This window comes from Vicugna pacos, chromosome 34 (genome assembly GCF_048564905.1).
Source record: "Vicugna pacos chromosome 34, VicPac4, whole genome shotgun sequence".
NCBI lineage: Eukaryota > Metazoa > Chordata > Mammalia > Artiodactyla > Camelidae > Vicugna > Vicugna pacos.
This window is the reverse complement of record NC_133020.1, coordinates 10,818,452-10,840,279: the sequence shown is the minus strand read 5'-3', so window position 1 is coordinate 10,840,279 and position 21,828 is coordinate 10,818,452. Positions and strand designations below refer to the sequence as shown.

The window sequence follows — 21,828 nt, the reverse complement described above, 5'->3', positions numbered from 1 at the left end:
ACACTGAAGCACTGTCTTATACCATACACTAAAGTTAACTCAAAATGGATTAAAAACTTGAATGTAAGATTTGAAACCATGAAACTCCTAGAAGAAACAGGGAAAAGCCTCCGTGACATTGATCTTGGTGATGATTCTTGGATTTGACACCAAAAGCAAAGGCAACAAAAGCAAAAATAAACAACTGAGACTGTATCAATCTACAAAGCTGTACCGCAAAGAAAACCATCAACAAAATGAAAAGGCATGAATGGGAGAACATATTTACAAATCATGTATCTGGTAAAGGACTAATGTTCAAAATATACAAAGACCTGATACAACTCAGCGAAAAACCAGATAATCCAAGTAAAAAATGGACAGATGATCTAAAAAGACATTTTTCCAAAGAAAACATCCAGATAGCCAACAGGTACATGAAAACGTGCTTCACATCAGTAATCATTAGGAAGATGCTAATGAAAACCACAATGAAGTATCACTTCGTGTATAGCATGGGCTGTCATCAAAAAGACAAGAAATAACATGTTGGCAAGGATGTGGAGAAAAGGGAACCCTTCTGCACTGTTGGTGGTGTAAATCAGTAACAGCCACTATGGGAAATAGTATGGAAGTTCCTCAAAACATTAAAAATAGAACTACCGTATGATCCAGCATTTCTACTTCTGAGCACTTACTCAAAGAAAATGAAAATGCTAATTCAGAGTGATATGTGTACCTCCATGTTGATTGCAGCATTATTTGCTGTGGCCGAGTCATGGAAGCAACCTAAGTGTTCATCAACGGATGAATGAATGAAGAAAATGTTGTATATTCATACAACAGAATATTATTCAACCATAACAAAGAAGTAAATCTTGTCATTTGCAATATCATGGATGGACCTTAAGGGCATTATGTTAAGTGAAGTAAGTCAGGCAGAGAAAGACAAATACCCTCAGATGTCACCTGTATGTGGAATCTAAACAAAATAAAACTTAGTTCATAGATACAGAGAACAAATTGGTGGCTGCCAGAGGTGGGGGATGGGTGGGTGAAATGGGTAAAGGGAGTCAAAAGGTCTAATCATCATTCCAGCCCTTTACACTCAGCCATGATTATCTGATCTAGCATACTGGCCAGAACACTCCAATTTTTGATATGTGTACATCATATATCTGTGTCTTTATTTAAATCATGATAAAACTGTTTAGTTGGACAGGATCAAGGCAAATATTTGAAGTATGTGGGTAAAAAAACTCTTAGATTTGATCTCTAAATTACTAGTTTCTGCTTTTTGTAATCCATCTATTCCTCATACTGTCAAATATAACCTCATAAATCTAATCTTCTAGTATTTCTTCTGTTCTTCGCAATTCCTCAGTAATCATTAACAAAACATGGTCTTTCTCTCTCATTTGTAGGATTTTCTCAGCACTTGAGGCTAGAGGCTAAGGGTTAAGAAATGTGAAATCACTTAGAGTGGTTCAGTGCAACTGCAAAAAAGAAAAAAAAGAGTTTAATTACCAGTTAACTCACAAACAGTTCTTCAACATTTGCTATTGAGTAGATTGTGAAAAACAAATGAGGTTTAATGCCTTCCTTGTTACATGTTATTAAGGCTGAGAAGTGGAAAACCTTTTCAAACTTCACAAGACACTTAGGTGATAAAGTCTGGAATCTTAATTAGAATTCTGGAGTTTTAGAAGCAATTCAGTTCCCATTAATTGTGTCAGGAAAGGAATTCTATTCACTAGCCTGTGACTTCTGTCTAGCTGTTAAAACATCAAGCCGAGGTTTAAATTTTTTTAAGTATATATATGACAAGATGATCGTGCCAATGAATTTGTTATTGCTTTGCAAGCAGAAACTACTTTGATCACTTTTCTGTGTCTTTTCACAGGCCACCCAAAGTGTTAGACACATGGTAGTTTTATTTATGAGTTGACTTTCTTTAAAAGATGATTGGAAACCACCTATTGATGACAAGAGCTCTGTTACAGGCTTAAATTGGTATGAAATGAAGCAGAAGACAGCCCTAATTAAATTGATGAAGACCTGAAATCATCCCAGTCTATATGAAGTAACACACCCAAGAAAATTGGAAAAGACCATTCCAGCATTTCTTTAACTGAGGCATATAGCACACCAAACTTCACAAGCACTTTTGTTGTCCTTCTGTACTTTTATTGCACATTGTCATTTTGTACCACGATGGCTCTTTAGGATGGCTAGCCTGAGTACCAGAGTTGCAATTTGGCGGGTGCATTGATGAGGAAAATGCTTTTTTATTATGTTGCTTTGTTTCTGGCATAGACCTCAGGTTTGGATAGTCCTATCACATCTTAATCATCGTCAGTCAGTTCCTACCAAAGCCTATATTATCCCATGATTGGAAACATTTAAGTTAAAAAAACTTTGATGGAAAATTCTCATAAATTATTCATCAGGAAGATAATAACCTATTAAATACAATTAAACCTTGAATTAATCTACAGACGTTTCCAAAGTGTCTGATATTTTTAAACCATGTACCTTCATCACATTCCTGATAAAACTTGATGCAAAATGTGCTCTTAATTTGAATTCGACAGTTTCCTTTGCACACTTTGTAGTCTATATAGGGTAGTGGTTAAGAACGTAAGTTTTATAGAAAAAGCTCTTTGATAAAAATAAGACAATACTGGTTCAAAGTTTATTTTAAGAGAGCACTTTAAATAACATAAATATTCATTATGTGGTAGCTATTATTAATAGGTGTGAAAATTAAGTATCTCCCTCATGTACTCATATGAAAATACTGCAGGGTTGCTGGCATGCCCTACAGTGTGAGATGGCTTTATTTACTTTACAAATGGTTTATATTGTGCTTTGTTTTTAATCCCAGCATGCTACTGCTTGGTTCTTTCTCAATTTTGATAAATTAACTATATTTTCAAGGTACTTTTATTCATTCACCATACGAACAACCATAGTAGCACTGAAAACCATTTGAAATGCTGTGTTGCAGTCTGCGACAAGAAATGGAGGCAGAAAATTGGTATTTTTAATTATTACCAATACTGTTTAGAAGTCAACCTTGTAAATAATGACTTATTAGTATACATACATTTTAATTTTTATAACTTAAAGTAATAACTAAGCCAAGAATCCCCTATATTTCATCTCCAGTTGAGAAAGAAGTCTCTTCCACCAGTGAACGCTAAGAATTTCCTAAAGCTTTCATTTCTAATCTTTTCAACTAAAGGGACCTCTTTTTAAACTTTAAAAAAAATTGATCTCTCAGGTATCATTAAAGTCCTTTTGCTAGCTTTTAGATTTAAATACAAAATAGTTTTTTAAACTACTGTAAACGCAGTAGTGCTTTTAAATATTAAAATTGGGTTAACAAAAGCACCTACATATATTTCAAAAACTAGTAGCAAACATGCATGAGACATATTTATTTCTCCTGCAGGGAGTTCTTGGTGCTTAAGTGGGTGCAGCCCCCTGCCTCCACGCCAAGGTCCCCATAAGGCACTCCTGCAGTTGAAGTGAATGTACCTACTTCTGCTTCTTCCATGTACTCCACGAAGCGGGACATGGATGAGAAAACCTGTAGGAGGTTGAGAAGGGGGCACAGGAATGTAGCACAAAAATATGACTTGAGTTCACACTCCACCATCTGTTAGGCCCCCAAGAAGTTGTCAGGTCATCATTAGCTCCTAGAAGGAGATTTAAATAGCCTGCTGTTTTTATTGTCAAGATTTCTAATGAGTTAGAGAAATCCAGAGAGGTGGGGAGGAGCATCACAGAAGAGTAAACGAGGCTTCAGGAAACGAGGGCAGCAGTCAGAGCTCAAGTCTCCACGTAGAGGGAATGGTGACCACGGAGTCATTCTGAGACCGAGCACAAGTACTTATGGTACCAGTCCAACCTGGCTCCCGTAGGAACAAGAAGGAGTAAGAAAGGGGAGTAAGTCTAATTGTCTAACATGATCTGAGAGACGAGATGAAGTCAAAGTTTTAGAAGTGGAGCATGAGGGTATTGGACGTAAGCCAGACCTTGACGCGAGTATTCCTGATGCAGCGACGTGCACGGGAAGAGCAGCTCGGGCAGAGGGGTGCCTTGCAGCAGCTGAACACTCGGGGTGAACACCTGGGACAGACCTCGGAAACAGCCCCCAGGACACATCTACCTTACCCTGCGGGAGGCTCTGCGTTGCTTGGTATTACAGTAAGAAATACACAATAAGTAAGAGAAACTACTCGGATGAAATCTTGGGAAGTTAGGAAGACTTCTTTTTTTATATCGTATTATAAATAATGAGTCAACAAGTAGCCATGAAGTACGTTCAGAGAGCTATGCACTATGACTAAATAGCTCGCTCCCTCAGTCATTTGATAACTATTTATCTAGTACTCACTGTCTGTCAGGTGCTGCGCCACGGACAGGACTTCCAGGAAGGAAGGGAATGCTGTGAGAGGAAGCCTTGGCTATGAAAGGGAAGAAATGAATAAAGTACGGGAAAGCCCAATCTCGAGGATTTTAAATTTTTAATTGGAGACTCAGAAATATATTGAAAGCTTCGGAAGACAGAAATGAGGGTGAGGGGAGGAGAGCAGTGAGTAACCGCTGGAGCAAAACCTAAAGGAAAGGTGGGGGGAGCGCAGGGGGGTAACAAGACGTGGGTTTTCCTTTTAAGTAATTTCTAACCTCATAAGGAAGCTAATACATATACAAAACTATTTTCAAACATAGAAAATAAGTATTTTAACAGAAAATCTTGAATATATAAAATTTGGAGTTAGTATGAACGACAAAATGAAATTTGGATGACTTCACATCATCTTCTGAGCATAGTAAAAAATATTAGCCAGAATTCTGGAATAAAGTGGGAGTGCTTCTTGACCTCAGTGCACCGTAAATAAAACGTCCTCTGAGCGACACAAGAAAACTTCTTGTTTAGACTAAGCCTCAGACGAAGAACTTCGTGTCCCCAAAGTGCTAAGTCTTTGTGGAGGTCTAAAATGCTACCAGAGTAAAAATCCTAGGGTAATACAGACAAGTAGGAGTTATTTAATCATTTTAAAGTTTAATTCACATAAACATCAGGGCAAAAAGTGAAATGAGAAGTATTGATGAAGAGAGAGCTAGTGATTTCTTCAGTAAATTAGGTGAGATCTTTAAGGAGCAGGACATAGTGCCTGTCAAAAAAGAAAAAAAAAATGTTGCTAAGAGAGCTGATTTGGGGGGGCGGGGGGAAAAGCAGCGGGAAGGATTCTGCCAAAGACCTGAGAAATCTTCGTCTGCATTTGCTGCTGCTGAGCAGACGAAGTGTGCTGCTCAGATCTCCTGCATCCCTGATTTCAATTGTTCTGTTATTCTAAACGCTCCAGGATATTCAAGGGTCTTGTCAAAGACACTAATTGGAAACAGAAACCCAAACCTTTAGTTGCTAAATGCTTGGTGAAGGCTGGTATACAAAATTTTTTTTCTCTCCCTTCTGATTGGGAGCTTATTCCTCAGAAGGGAATCCTTGAATGTTTTGAGAAGTAAACCAACAGGATCAAAGCAGCTTTACAGGAAGGTTAAATACAACAGTGATGATGTACGGGGTGGATGAAGGAATAAAGTGGGAAGACTGGGGCATAAAAAAGTAATTAAAACCTAATATAATTAGTTAAGGAATAAAAATCTGTGTTGGCAGATGAACCAGGGCAAAAGGGGAGGATATTGATCTTGGTACGTACTTGGATTTGAAGATCAATGACCGGGGAGATGCTGGAGAAGAGAAATAGTATCATTTAATACAAATTAACACATTGGAAAAATCTGTTTTGGAGTAGTGAAAAAGGATAGAAGAGAGATTGTGGTTAGAGTTTATATAAAGGTGCCTGTGGAATTTACAGGTCGCTAGCCTGAGATGTTAGGAGTGAATTAGAGATTCTTACCTGGGAGTCATCTACATCAGTGGTTCTCAATTGGGGCCAATTTTGCCCCCCAGGTGACATTTAGCCATGTCTGGGGACGTTTTTGGTTGTCACAACTGGGAGGATGGTGCTATCTGGTGGGAGGATGGGGCTATCTGGTAGGCAGAGGTCAGTGATGCTGTTAAAACATCCTCAGTGCACAGAACAGCCCCCTACAACAAAGAATAATTTGGCCCCAAATGTGAATGGTGCCAAGGCTGAGAAACCCTGCTCACACATCATAGTACATTAGGGAGACCTCGTCCAATCAGTGCGCATATTCTTGTTCAAATTATAGAAAATAAAAATAGTAGCAAACATTTATTCACTCTTACTCTATTTCAGGCACTGTACTCACGTGGTTTATTTTATTTAATCTTTTGAATGCTATGAGATAGGTATCACCTTGATCCTCATTTAACAGGTTAGGAAACTGATCCACTGAAAAGTTCAGATACCTACCAAAAGCCACACAGCTGGCAAATGTAGGGGTGCAGACTGTAGCCAGAAAGTCCATTTCCAGAACCACCAAGATGGAGCATACACTGATTATAGGTATGGCATCCTCAAGCCCCGTGGTAGACAAGACAATTACACAGAGCAGAAACACTCTGCTCCCTTAGTTCTTCACACACACACACACAAAATCCACTCTCTCAAATATTAATAGCACTGTTTTTCAGTATCACTGAAGATTCCATTATGCCATTGATACATTTCAGATCTCCGCCTCTTGGAGGAGGTTTTCGAGGCAAAGGCTACCTTGAGCTCCGTCTAACGCAGCAGTTTTGACAGTTGTAGCATTTTGACATGTGGGCATGTCCAGATATCTTTTATCTAATTTGTGAATAATAATAAAGAGCCAGATTTTCCTAATGACATAATCTTTGCTATGTAAATTAGAATGGAATAAAAGTTAGCCCTATAATAATATATATCACATTTCCTTACTTACCAGTATGCTTTTTGGAATGCCACAGAAAGATACAAAATTAAAGCTAGTGTCATTGGGGGTGGCACTGGGTGTTCACATGTGACTGTCGCCGTGATTCAGAATATGAAAATATTTGTTGAAAATTACTGATATAATCGTTAAAATGTATTCCAAGATAAGCGTTTAATTCCTCAATTTTGACTTTCAAATCATCCTCTTTAAATATAAATTACACAAACATTTCTCATTTTATCAAACTAGATATTCACAGTTTTAGTACAGTTTACTCTCCATTTGGTCCCAAAGATAGAATCCATTTCTTGGAAGTATGGTGATTTCCAGAAATTAAAACAGAGTACTCATTCTTCAAATAACATATTAAGAAATAAAAATATCCATATTGAAAAGAGTGGAAAAGGAGAGATGTTCTGAAGCCAGATTGGGGAAGCTGAGGGGGAGAAGGGTTGTCAGGACAAACTAGGGAGGGGGTTGGTGTCATTGATTCAAGCATGAGTCAGCATCCTAGGCAATTTGGGGGCTCCGTAGAACACAATTTTAAAAGGATTATCCAATATATTTTATGATAATTTAGATTATAAAATCATTAAAACTATCTTAAAATCTTCTAAGTATATTAAAGTTGTAGTTGTAACTGAGATTTTAATTAAATTCTGTTTTAAAATGTGATATAATACACATTTACCTATCATGAAATACTGCATCATATTTTATTGTGTTAAACTTGAATTTTTTTATTTTCAAGTAGTGTACAGTATCCTGAGGCACTCAATTCCTGTCTCTGCCCAGGGCCTATTTTCATCTCTTGACCATTTCTGTCAAAAATGCAAATTTAGTTTTCATTATAAAAAATGAAAGTAAATTATATTTAATGGCCTTTTAAATGTAGTTCTCTGACACAACATTCAAGATGGATGATTTTCCTCTTTTAAACTGTGTTTTGGGATTATTTTTGAGCAATGATGTATTTCTTTTGATTGTTCCCTTATTTTTCTGATAAACAGTGACTGTAATAAATCTTGATCCTGCCTTTGGTCTAGATATTTAGTAGCTGTGCATTTGTTTTCTTTGTTAGCCACACACATTAATATTTATAACCATTTTCCTCTGCAGCATCTCCCAGATGGCTCGGCGCCCAGTGCACATGCTGAATTTTATCTTTTACCATATCCCAGTGAAGTTCGTAGGAGGAAAACAAAATCTGTTCCAAAATGTACCAACCCCACTTACAATGAAATTGTAAGTATGATTCATCTCTCGTCCAGTTGTTTTGTACTTTTCTTACCATTTTTCAGCTTAGCAACCAAATATGCAAAATCTGCAGTAATTGGCAGCACTAGTCCATAAAGGGAAGACACTTCCCAAAATAGCCACTGTATGCTGATCACTGTTCCTGATGCTGTAGGAACTGGAAAATACAGATACTGCTTTCAAAGCACTTATGAATCAATTTTCAAATTGAGGTTAGCTTCCAGCAAGAGCCCAAGAGTCCATGGCATGCTTTTCGCCTACAAACGTTATCCCCAATTTTATCTTACTTTCTCTAACCTTATTTTTCTTCACCTGGTTTTCCTTACCTGGTAACTTTATCATGGTCTAACCATCATATAAAATCTCCTTTGAAAAACTGAAACAAAAAAGCAAGTACAAAATACAAATTAAATTAGAGTTAATTTATATTATATATAACTCTCTAATTCATTTGTATTATATGATTGAACATCCAATCCTCTGATTCTTTCTGTGGCAAACCCTACATTTATTCTCTTGTTTCCATCCTTCCTCATCTCCTCTGACCCTTGCTCAGTTGATTATTTGCTCACCTTTTCTTAAGGCTGTCTCATCCCCTGAATCCTCGACTCAGAAATCTTAAAACAAGACAAACTCCTCAACTCAGCCTTCCTGAAGCATCCAAATTTTCTTTCCCTCGCTAATTCCTCCAGACTTTTGCAAAATTAACTCACACTTCCTGCTCTCACTTCGTCACTGTCCTCCTCACTCTTACTCCTTTGCAGTGTGGATTCTGACCTTGAGTGATGCTGCTTTATTCAAATGGCATCAAGACTCCTAATTGCTCAGTGCAGTGAGCCATGAGGCTCTCCTCTCCCGAACAGTTAGACAGCAGCATTGTTGGCTGTGCCCTCCTTCTTGACACCTCCCTTCTGCTTCTTGCATTCTACCTTTTCTTAATTCCCTTCTATTTTCTCTAACCACTCCCTCATTTTCCTTCATTGTAATTCGTCTGGAAATATTTATCTGCTGGAGTTCCCTGATTTACCCTCATCTTCTCTTGATATATGCACTCAAAATTATCTTATGGATCGACAAATTTTCATTTACCACCTGTATGTAGGTTGCATCTGAGTTTATTTCTCAAACCCTGGCTTCTCTCCTAAGCTTTTAACCTATACTTCTGTCTGATTATTAAAGGGTGCTTTCCAGATGTCTCCTAGGCACTTTTAAACTGGGTTTTCCTCCTGTCTGCCATCTCAGAAGATACGTCCTAATGGCATCATCCTCTCCTGCCCTCACGTGTCCAGCTAATCCCCACGTTTGGTCAGTGCTTCTTGTGCATCCACCTGCCTCTTAAATCCATCACCTCCTCTCCATCTCATCGCTACTTTTTGTTTTAAGGTCTTTGTAACTTTGGCTGTTATAATAGCCTCCTCTCCACCTCCTATCTTGTGTTTTTCAATTAAATCATTCAAATTTCTATCTAAGTGTCAAAAACTACTCATATTTATTATTCTCCTATTTGATTTTTTTCAAATGTTCCTCATTGCCTACTGGCTAGTGTCCAAAATCCTAAATGTGGCATTCACAGCCCTCAAAATTTGACTCAGTGATTTTCCTGAGTTGTCTATTGGAACAACGTTCCACCACAAGGATTCCTGGTGCCTCCCCTACTATAGCAACACTTCCCTCCCCCTGGCACCCCATCCCCATCCCCAACCCCTGGCAGCTATTAATCTATTCTCTAGCTCTGTAATTTCAAATGTGATATAAATAGAATCATACAGTTTGTAACATTTTGAGACTGGCTTTTTTTCAGTCACCATAATTCCTTAGAGATCCATCCAAGTGGCTGAATGTATCGATAGTCTGTTCATTTTCACTGCTAAGCGGTAGTCATGGCATGGAGGTATGAGAGTTTCTTTAACTGTTCACCCATTACAGAACCTCGGGGTTATTTTTAATCTTAGGGCTATTGTAAACAAAACTGCTGTGAACACTGATGTATCGGTTTTGGTGTAAATGTAAGTTGTAGTTTCTCTATGGCAAATGCTCAAGATGTAATTACTGGGGTACATGGTAGTGCCATATTTAGTTTTTCAAGAGATTGCCATACTCTTTTTTTTTAATACTGTTTCATACTACCACCTGCAATGTATGTGCATCTTTGCCAGCATTTGGTGTTATCAGTATTTTTAATTTTAGTTCTTTTGAAAGGTATAGAATTATACCTTATTGTAGTTTTGATTTGCATTTATCTAGTAACTCATGATGCTGAATTTCTTTTCACACGGGCTCACCTCAGATACAGACTCTGTGGACCACTCTCTCCTCCTTACCTCTTACACCACACTTACCATCTCATGCTTAGTGTTTTTTTTTTCTTTTAGTACATTGAAAACTTCTTGAGGACGAGAAGTTGTTTTTTTTTTTCTTTTAGTACATGGAAAACTTCTTGAGGACGAGGAAAATGTCTTATCTTTCTTAGTATCTTTGAAACTTAGCTACTTCTAAAAAGATTTGTCAAATTCAATATTTGGGGTAGTTTTATAAGTGATACTTTATGTGTATGTGTATAAAATGCAGAACTACCAAACATTTGTATATATTCTCATACATACATAATTTAGCAAGGAAAGATATTTTGACATCTTACTATTTGTCACGATGTCAAGAGCTAGAGATATACACCTTCCAACTATATGTCAACTAGTTTCCGTGCTCTCTGTGCACAGGACCCCCCGCATCAGGACCAATAACCTTCTCCGATTCCATGCTCTACTTCAGCATTTGTAACCTAAGGAAACACATAATGGTAAAAAGCCACTAACAATTCAGGAGTTTAAATAAATTTGTGTTTTATTGATTTCAAGCTATATGTCCTATAAAAAACAGCAATAAATGCACATGCATGGAGATTATTTTATAATGCTTGTTGCGCCCATAAATTTCCTGATGGCTTGCAGTAATTCTGAGTTCTCATACATTCATGGCCTATTGATTAGCAATCACTGCAATGCTTTCTCCATGAGCCCGTACTTGCGGCTTGGACACACACTGTCTATACACTGAACACATTTGAAATTGTTTCAGAAACAATCGTCCATAGGCTGTAATCTATGCAAAATCCAATTTACACATAACTCAAATGAGCAGAAATGTGAATTAATGTGTGGATTAGTGACTATTTTCACAGTAATGGCCATCATGTAAACAAATTTGGCAGGGAAGCTGGTTGAATTTAGAAAGTCATGAGAAAAAAAACCTACAATTTTTTAATTTTTCTCCCATTGTGTTGTGTGTCTGTATCAATACAACAAGAATCTTTATTTATAAGAAATGCAAAAAAAAGTGCACTTTGTTTTGACTCTGGCTTTACTTTCTCTCCCCCTCAGCTGCTATATAGGGCCCTATCTCTGTGCCAAATCCCTAAATTATTTCTGTACATTCTCGGCAGTACCTTATAGAGTCATCCCTAACCCCGCCATGTCCACAGGGGATTGGTTCCAGACCTCAGAGTGTACCAAAGGTCACAGACGCCCAAGTCCCTTCTATAAAATGGCATAGTATTTGTATATAAGCTACGCCCATCCTTCATATACTTTAAATCATCTCTAGATTACTTGCAGTACTAGATACAATGTAAATCTATGTAAATAGTTGCCAGTGCACAGAAAATTCAACTTTTGCTTTTTGGAACTTTCTGGAAAAGTTTTCCCCTGAATGTTTTTTGATTCATGGTTGATTGAGTCCATGGATGCAGAATCCATGGATACAGAGGGCCAACTGTCTGTGCTTTCTAGGGAGCCTGGTAAGTCATCACATGTCACCTGCCTTGTTTTTCACTTCGCCCACGCTTTGCTGCCCGAGTACAGCAGCCACTCCGCACAGCTGGGATTTCTCCAACTGCCAAGTCCGTGCAGTGTTCTGCAAGTGGGAGAGAATGACCCTGCTCCCCTTTCTGTATAAATCTCTTAGAGGAATACAAAGGGGATATCACGTTGCATCACCAGTGTCTTACAGAGCTTTTCATGAAAATAGTCCTTTCAACTTGTATTCATGTTCCTCTCTCGCCCTAATACCCAGACCTGAGAGGAGCTGGGTCGGGAGCACTGCCAAGTGTCCCTTCATGTCCACCCTTCAGACACTAAGGCTTTGATACAGGGCCAGGCTTCTCTACCTGACCCTTCCCAGAGTGAGTCCCAACAGGCTCCGCCAGCAGAAGCCCCCTGTCGTGTGCAAACCCCGCGGTCGACACGACGGGGCTCAGGACGGTGCAGGGCTGGCCATCGGGGGCTCAGGGAGCTGCCTTTAAAAAGCAGAGCTGGGGTTCTGACTGCGATGCCGTTGCACTTTTTTTTGTTTTAATTGATATATAGTCGACTTACAATGTTGTGTTAGTTTCTGGTGTACAGCATAGGGATTCAGTTATATACATATATATTCGTTTCCATGTTCCTTTTCATTATAGGCTAACACAAGTTATTAAATATAGTTCCTGGTGCTCTAGAGTAGGACCCTGTAGTTTATGCCATTGCTCTTTCTACTCCACTACCTTTGGCATCTGGTTAAAAAACATCGTTTTTTTAATGACTTATTAGAAAAACAGATTTTACTTTAAAACAGAATTATACTGTTATGGTCCATGTATCTCGTACATTGTATTCCTTTCCTAGGTATTATCCTACTGTAAAGAATGAAGGGGAGCTTAGAAAGGGCAGAACGAGAACGTTCTATGTGTTTTACATGCTGTGAAATCCATGCAGAGCCAACATGGGGGAGGCGTGCGGAACACTCAGGAAGCAGTGGCTTTTGTTGACTGTATTGTCCTCTCATCTGATACTCATAACAGGACAACTCTATTTATAAATGAAGACACTGAGGCCCTGAGGTAAATATTTTGGCCAGGGTTATGTAACTAGATTTCAAGTCCTGACCTGCCTGACTCCGAAGCCCGTACTGACCCCAATAAGCTATCCTGCGTCATCCCTCCCTCTCTCCACCCCTAGAGTTCTGGTCTTGCTGGCTTTGCACTTCCCCTTCGTCGTCCCATCTCCCACTCCTCGTCCCGCCAGCCCAAAGCACAGTTCAGTTTCCATGTCGTTTTTCTCCCATTGCCATCATTCAGATACACTTCAGAATTATTTACTAGACCCTGGTGTCAAATAACATACAGTGAATGCTTATATATATGTTAATAGATACTAATCACCCTAAACAACATTTTTCTACTTATGTGACAGTTTTAAACCTACAAATTCAGTGTTAGTCAGACGGCAGTGAAGACTTGACACACTCCTATGGGTACAAAGTAGCATAAAGTGAAATTAAAAGGGCTGTGCATTTTTGGCTCTGTTTCTGTTAAGACAGAATACATATTAAGTCATTTGGTGAAAAGTCTCAAAGAATATAATCATCTGTGTACTTCTCTAGCACTACCCACTAATTACTCATTGCCTAGCAAGAAAAAAGTGCTTATGTTTTTAACATTACGGATGCACTAAAGCAATTAAAATAGATATATATCATCTATGATGTGCAATGATTGCATGTTTATAAAACTTCAGTCACTTTCAAGAAGATAGCTTTTGCATAATGAAGCACAGGAAAAAGAAATCCCTAAAGTAATATAAACTTTGGATTTCAAATGTTTGTATCTTAACCGGGAAGGCAATTAATCCCTGACATCACTTATTAGAGAATGTTGGCTTCCTAAATACCTAGGAGACTCAGTTTTGTCTACAACTGTTATCTCCTGTCAACTAAGGGAAAATACCAAGGAACGACTGTTCTTTTTGTGTGTATCTGATAGATTTTTTCAGCTATTATTTATTAGTGTTTACCATGTACTGGGCTTTGTAGTAAGGCTTATATTCATGATCTCATTATGTTCTTCCCCACAGTGCTAAAAGGGAAATATTATTATCACCATATTCAAATGAGAAAACACATACAGATGGTGCCCAAGTTACGAGGGTTCAACCTGCAATTTTTTGACTTTGCGATGGTGCACAAGCAGTATGTGTTCAGTAGAAACCACACTTTGAATTTTGATCTTTTCCTAGGTTATCGATATGCAGTAGGATGCTCCATCCTGATCTGGGCAGCAGCAGGGAGCCACAGCTCCCAGCCAGCCCCACAATCATAAGGGTGAACAGCCAATGCACTGACAACCATTCTGTACCGAGACAACCATTCTGTTTTTCACTTTCAGTACAGTATTCAAAAAATTACATGAGACATTCAACACTTCATTATAAAAGAGGCTTTGTAACAGACGATTTTACACAACTGTAGGCTAACAAGTGTTCTGAGCACATTTAAGCTAGGCGAGGCTAGGCTACGATGTTTGGTAGGTCACGTGTATTAAATGCATTTCTGACTTTCAATATTGTCAGTTTACCATGGGCTCATTAGGATGCAACCCCATTGTAAATCAAGGAAGATCTGTAGTTGACAACAGATTCTTGTAAATACAAATCACTGATACGTTTCTTAGAAATTTACGTCTTTAGTACTAATTTATATGATTCACAGAGTTAAGCAGACTTTTCCAAAAGCCTAATGCTTAGGGTTATTCCATTTTTCTTTACACACAGTAACACTTTGAGGTTCCCTTCATCTATTTTCTCTGTAATATAGGAGATGATTTATCGGCTGAGGTGTTGTCAGGAGGAAAACGGAGACTAGTTTAGACAGCTCAGAATAACCACTGTGGAGAAAAGGAAAAGCTTACCCTGAAGTCCTGGGGAGACAAGCGTTCAGGCCGAGATAAGCGCGGTTCACAGAGTTCACACTGGTCATCCTGTTGCGATTAAAGAAGATGGATGACATTGGTAGGGTTTTGAAACTTTTCAGGCAGTCCTTAAAATCCTTTACTATCCAGGGGAACTCAGTAAATTCAATGGAATCATTTGAATGAGCATAAACATTTGAATAAGCTTAAAAGGTAATCTCCTGTCTGGAATGGGGGAGTAAGAGCCTAGAAGAGTAGGGAGCCAGGAGTTGTCTCGTGAAGCAGGGTAGGCTGGACAAACATATTACATTGTATCTCATGTCGCTTGATTGAATTATTATTCACTTGATAAGTAAATCATTGTTCAGAGCAGCTAACAGATTTGATCTGGAATGAAATTTCATTGATAATGGGTTCATAAATGGTAGGCAGATGTGGTGCAGTGGGCCAGCGACCACATCCATACACACCGAGCAGGCCTCGCAATGGACTCAACAAACTTCCCTCTCATCTTGTTTCCTCTGATTCTGTTTTTGCACATATAGAGAATGCGTCTTTCTTGTAGCTTAGCTATAAAGAGCAAGCAAATTCGTACCATCCTATGAAACTCTTTTTGTAAATGTGTTATAAGGAGTTTCCATGGCAACCATGTTGGATCTATACACAGCTCTCCCCTCCTTTGATGATGGATAACTAATTTCTGGATAGTACTACACTTTTAAAGTTTCTTTACCACCACAGGCACCCGGTGGTAATGCCTATGACTTACTTCTTGTATATCATAAAATACAGTTGAACAGCTCTCTTCTTTAAAAATATTTATATGACTAGTAAGTGAAAAAGAGCAAGACATAAAACTGTACACACAGCATAATTACAGCTCAGATTCTTAAAAAGTGATTATATATAGAAAACAAACAGTACATCAAAATGTTAACTGTAATTACCTCTTAATGGTAGAAATACAGATTCTTCCTTTTTCATTTATTCTTTTTTGTTTCATCCCCATATTTTATTTAACGAGCATGTATTTTCATAATTAAAAATTAAACAATTTTAAATAAATTAAAGTCACCATACAGTGACTTCTTCACACATAGAAGGAAATATTGTTGCTCTACATTAAATTAACACAAGGAAATCGTGGAGATCGGTCTGCTTTCCTCGTTAGCCTTCAACAAAGAAAGATAGTGTTCAAGGTCCCGTGTTGCACAGTAAATTCAAGGATAGTCAAAAGATGATGGGTATTTAAATTTCTTCATGCAGAATGATTTTACAGTCTTATTAAATTTGGGATAGACAATTCCTAATGGAATCAGAGTAAATTCTAAGCTTCTTAGAGAAATATTTTGTCATTAAACCTCTCTATGTTAGCAGAACCTTTAGCTCTTCAGGATTAGAGTTAGAAGCGACAGATTCTAGTAACATTAACCTATCCATTCCAGGGTGCCAGATATTAGCATGCAAATATTTTCATTAAAAGCAATAGTGTTAAGATACATTTAAGCATATCTGATACATATTTTCATTTTCTCTCCCTTTTCAGGTTGTATATGATGAAGTCACAGAGCTCCAAGAACATGTCTTAATGCTTATCGTGAAGAGCAAAACCACATTTGTAGGAGCAATTAATATCCAACTCTCTAGTGTCCCACTCAATGAAGAAAAATGGTATCCACTAGGAAACAGTATGATTTGACCATTGCTATGGACATATGCATTTAACTACTTGTATTTTTTCACCTTGGGGCCTCTCTGTCACAATAGATCAGGACATTTTTGTTACCAAAGATAACGTGGTGTACTAAACACACAAAGAGAAATCAGAATCAGTCTTTTATAGTTATTTACTCTCTGGCTGTGCTTCATGGTTTTCTTAGTTTCACTGATTTCTTAGAAATCAATTTCTCCAATTGACTGTGTAAAATTCAGTACATAAAATTTTAAAAGGACGTTTAATTTTAACGTCTTTTAAATCTTACATGCATTCACATTTTAATTGTGTGCCTGCAGTTATGCAATGCTTTTCATGTATTTTCCAAAAAAAGACAAGCAAATAAGTAAATCTCATCAGTTACTGCAAGACCTAAGTAAATCTGTAACAAGTTTTTAAAATTTGAGTTAAATATATGTACCTACATATCCACTTATAAGCTTATTATTGAAGGTTAGTAAGCTACAAGAGAATGCTGCATTATTTTTCTATCAGAAAAACCAAACATAAATGCCTGAAATTCTGAAATCCAATTTTTGAGAGAAACTTCTTTGTAGTTTTTCCCCCTCTTCACCACCAGTCAATTCATGGTCACTGGATCTCACCCAGCCAGAGGCATTGTCACGGAGGTATGGCCTTAGAACCCAGAATACGTCATAAGAATACTTTGCTGGTACAAGTATTTCCAGAGGGTTGTTACTTTGAAAGATGTATCATTCAACAAATGTTTATGCACTACCAAAAAATACGGAATTTTAATAACTCCTGAAAAATGGAATCCAGTCCATAAATTCTCTCAATAAAATGTTCACTAAAAGTAAGCGATTCCATGTTTTCTATCCTAATCCACAACATGAGCTTCTTGCCACCTTGGCTCCCAAATAAGCCCTGAGCTCTGCATAAAGGTTTTGAATGGAACCCCTGGAGGCACGATCTGGGGTGCACGTGTCTGCATCCCTCGAAAGCACCATACCCTCCCCCTGCCCCAAGGAGCTTCCCCGCACTTCTTTCAAAATGGAGCAACCTCACTTCTCAGCAGCCAGCATCAGGGGCCCCCCGTGGCCACCATCTCCCAAACAAGGCAGGGTAAGTCTGCATGCAGAGAGCGTGCTCTTCATCTTTCCTATCTTCATCTTTTCCTATCTTTCCTGAACAACCAGAAGCAGGAAAAAAGAGAAAAGGTCAAAATTAACAACGTAACGAAACTTTCCTGCCACACTGATCCCTCCAAGGTAGTGAGTGTTACAAAGGGAAGAGTCCAGGTTCATGTGAATGCCCTTCAGCCGAAGACCACCAGAAACACACACAGTTGATTCTTCATCGCAGTGAGGGAGAGGCACAAATGAAGAACCATGGAGTGTCTCCGTGAAAAGGTGCTGGAAAAGGACCTACTGTTGATTTGGGCTTAGAAAGCTCGAGTCAAAGCTGGCTTCTCACGCCATTTCCAACCTTCTCTAGTGTGAGCACATCCCCTGGCTGTGCAGTTTCCATTGGTAGTATCAAAGGTTCTTGTGAGAAAATGATAATAATAATAGTGACAGTTACGTGTAAAGGGGAACATAAATAATGCACGTAACAGTGGAACCAAAGATGTTTTAAAACATTGCAAGATTGTTGGACAGGAAAGAAAACAATTGAATGTTTCCTTTCAAAGCTGGATTTCTGATGTAGTGTGGAATCTTAAAAAGTGAAAGATTTGGTCTCCAGAATGAATGAATGGAGTTTGAGTGGCGCCTGAAGAAAAGCGAGACAAGGAAACACATCCTTATTTTCTTCCTTATTTCAGAACTTGTGGGTGTAAATGAGAAATCAAAGTTTTTCCTGCTGCAGAATTAATGAACACTTTTGCGAAACTCGCCTGATCAAAGTCTTCCAATCTCATGGAGTTTCAGATCTTCAAAAGGATCTAGGAGTTTAGAGACGAATAAAGCCTTGGGTTAATGGGCTGAACATCCCACCTGTTATGAGGATGAATAGTAAATGATTTAAATAAGATCCATCTGTAACCTGGCAAAGTGGAGGCGTCCCTCCAGGGAAGATTGTACCCTGATCTTGAATCTCGAGAGCCCATGAGGGAGGCACCGGATGATCATGCACGGAGTCCTCCGGGACATCTTGCTACTTACGGGCTTGATATCGGAATTCCTAGTGGCATTTTTCTTTTAAATATTTGGTTCTGATGATACAGTACTAGTAAAACATGGTAGATGGGTTTTTTTGTATTTTTCTGGCCATCAAGAGATAATACATTAGTAAACATCTCAGATAATAGTTAATTTTCTTATTTGAGTTATAAATTCAGATTTAATTTCAACAAACACCTATGAGGGCCCCCTACTTTCACCTTGCTACTATGCAACAAAGGGGTAGAATGACTGTTTACATGCCTGGGTTTTTTGAAGAACAGGTAATACTGAACCATAGTCTTCTACCTGTGATGTTTAGTCAAGTGAAGTCCTGCTGATGGTGAGCCGCCCAGCATACGAAATAGCACAGGAACCTCGTCTCTGACCAAGAGACAGTCTTCAGTGTACATTTGGTACAGGTTCGGAAACGCTGCAGATTCATTCAGAGATTCAAGCATGTAAGTCCACATGGCAGATCTCTTTTACAGATAGGGAGTCTGATAGATACACAGTGTGAATGCAAATCACAGCGTGAATGCAAATGCACTCATAAAAGTGTCTGTGTAATTACAGGGTACCCAATCCCGTGCATCTGAGAACCAGTCTGAGAGTGTGGGGGCTGATTACTCTCCAGGATTTAAAAAGGCACGAAGCACCTGGGAATCTAATTCCTTCCCAACGTGCAGGAATGGGTGTCTAGAAGTTGAAATACTAAGATTTCGCATTGCATTTCTACTGCCCAATATTTGGCAACATATCTTATACAATCAGACATATTTTTAAAGCTTGTAAATTCTACCAATTAAAAATGTTAAAAGTTAAAAAGCGCATTTGCTCAATATTTCCATTTTTGTAAATAATTGTTTTAGTTTACATCAGAAAAGAAGGAAAAGGATACGGACACTCATTTTGGCTGTTTTATTGCGATGTGTAGCTAACAGGATGTCAGGCACTACAAGAACTGCTATCAGATGTACCAAATGTAAACAAACAGGGACGCAGGCTCAAGACTCTCACCCGTTTTGGAAAACAGAGGAACACGACGGTAACCTGCAAAGGGAATCACACCTAATTAGAACAATAAAAACAGCTCAATCAGCAGTGGCCCCAAGAGTGCCACTGAGAGATAATGTAACTTTACCACGCACACATAAAGGCCTAGATCGTTATAGACCATCATGGATATTAATTTTCCCCCAAAATAAAACATGAGAAGCTTCTATTCTGGCTTCCTACTACCTAACACCGCACCGCTCACGCTTCCCCTCCCTCAAAGCCCAGTGTCTCCAAAATTAGCCACCACCCTTCTGCTTGAGAAAGACTGTTCCCTGGGGACGTCTCAGATGGTGCTAGAAAAGTAAACACACTGGGACAAGGTCCCTGGGAGCACACGGGAAACCACCCCGGCAAGGCGACTGCAGTGTAGAGGCGGCCCTGGAGAGAGTCAAGAGACAATAGTCTTGGGCTCCCAGTGTCTCCTCAGGCCGGAGAAGGAGTCACTACGGCTCCCTTCTGTGGGGTTCCCGCCCGTCATTGCTCCAGGGTAGCTGTGACTACTCTCAACAGAAACTAAAGAGCTGCGATCCACGTGAAGAAATTCTCATTCAGGCCAAGTCTGTCTAATTTGTCTTCCTGGCAATCCACCCCACCCCCACCTTCTATTTCAGAACGCCTTCTGTAATTCCCCTGAGAGAAAATAGGTGTCAATGCATAAAATTTTCTTCGCCTCTGACTATCACGGAGAGAGCTATTTGGTATATCAAAGCGTATCTCTGGTAAACCCAATTTCTATATAAATATTAGCACAATCACCTTACTTTCAGGAATATTACCTTTGCTCATGCATAGAACTGGCAAAGTATATTGCCCAAGAAATTCATTTCCCGCTAATAAACTTTGATTTTCGACAACAAAACGTATCATTGCCAATTCTGGCACCTGAATAATGAATGTGAATGTTTCATTCCATCTTGGACTAAACGCTGAAATATAAAAGGAATAGACAGAATCAACGATCATAAACACTGTCCCTAGGGGACAATGCAGGATGTCTGTTCTCCAAAGTTTTTATTTTTAACACTTTAATAGTAATAATGAAAGCTTGTGTTTTAGAGCACTTAAATTTTTTATGTACCCAATAAGAAAGGAAAAATAATTACAATAACAGTATTTACTGGGTGTTTACAATTGCTGGGCAGTATTCTAAAAACTTGAAGTAGATAATCTCATTTAATCTTCACAACAACCTTATCACAGTTACTCCTATCCACATTTACAGATGAGAAAACTGAGCCTCAAAGATGTTCCATAAACTCCAGAGGGTTTCACGTACATAGCCATTAAGTGGTGGGGTAGGAATTCAAACAAATGGAGTCTGGTTACAGAGCAGAAATGTTTAATTGTTGTGCAGTATGACTGCTGTGTTGATGAGTAATTTGTGTCTCTAGCAAAATAGATCGTCCCCATCACTTTCTTTCCAAACAAGAAATCTAAATTGTGTCATGATGTGACCCAAATCAGATAAAATTTAAGCATAATTTAAAAAATCAGGAAATTCACATCCAGGTCAAATATACACTCCACTCAGTAAAGACTCAGAGGTTCAGAAAAAGATAATACGTATTGTTTTTCATGGACAAAGGAAATGCTACACCTACTGTGTCAATAGGTTTGTCCTTTGAGCTATGTTTGAAGAAATATTGAAGAATTTGTGACAATTATACCACATCTATGTTTTCTATGGTGTATCTGTGGCCACAAGTGCACATTTACTAGATGGTAGTCTGGGATGCAGTCGATGCCCATGAAAATAGTAAACCAATCATCTCGTGCTGGAATAATGACCGTTATTACGTTGCCCTAAGAAGAGAAATAACTCAGTGCAGTACACGGGCAGGTTTAAAAGTCAATTCTTTTTAGACACTGCAAAATGTCTGCACAAAATTCTTATCCTAATTTCTTCTTTCTCCTGCAACCCTACTTCACTATAAACACACACTTTCTCTTTCATACACACACATACACACATACACACAAAATCATATGAGAAAGTCCTTTGACTTGTCAAAGTGAAAAAAAGAAAAAGTAAACCAGGATACCAAATTTGATCATTAGAAATACAGTTTTCCTTGGCATGA

General features: G+C 38.5%; 2 protein-coding genes and 1 long non-coding RNA gene across 5 annotated transcripts in view; 1 reads left to right on the top strand and 2 right to left on the bottom strand.

The window, feature by feature from the left end:
• PIK3C2G (phosphatidylinositol-4-phosphate 3-kinase catalytic subunit type 2 gamma) overlaps positions 1-17,386 on the top strand; it is a 269,311-nt gene extending 251,925 nt beyond the window's left edge. The window contains exons 32-33 of the mRNA XM_072954194.1: positions 7,996-8,121; positions 16,398-17,386. Of these exons, the coding sequence (XP_072810295.1) occupies positions 7,996-8,121; positions 16,398-16,550 (279 nt within the window). The 3' untranslated portion in view covers positions 16,551-17,386. The remainder of the gene's footprint in view (positions 1-7,995; positions 8,122-16,397) is intronic.
• Positions 1,223-15,725, bottom strand: LOC140691220 (uncharacterized). Of its 2 annotated transcripts, XR_012066776.1 has the most exons (4): positions 14,852-15,725; positions 8,460-8,509; positions 5,712-5,742; positions 5,053-5,165 (listed from the first exon to the last, which is right to left on the bottom strand). It is a non-coding gene; the product is annotated as an uncharacterized lncRNA (long non-coding RNA). The 2 variants fall into 2 exon arrangements; XR_012066775.1 differs by lacking the exons at positions 5,053-5,165; positions 5,712-5,742 and adding an exon at positions 1,223-1,475.
• Positions 17,387-19,594: 2,208 nt separating the features above from the next.
• PLCZ1 (phospholipase C zeta 1) overlaps positions 19,595-21,828 on the bottom strand; it is a 37,614-nt gene continuing 35,380 nt past the window's right edge. The window contains exons 13-14 of one of the 2 annotated variants that reach the window (XM_072954195.1): positions 20,524-20,673; positions 19,595-19,741 (exon numbers count right to left, since the gene is read on the bottom strand). In XM_072954195.1, coding sequence (XP_072810296.1) covers positions 19,659-19,741; positions 20,524-20,673 — 233 coding nt within the window. In that variant the 3' untranslated portion in view covers positions 19,595-19,658. Of the gene's footprint in view, positions 19,742-20,523; positions 20,674-21,348; positions 21,551-21,828 lie in introns of those variants that run through there. The other variant, XR_012066772.1, reaches the window with a different exon arrangement.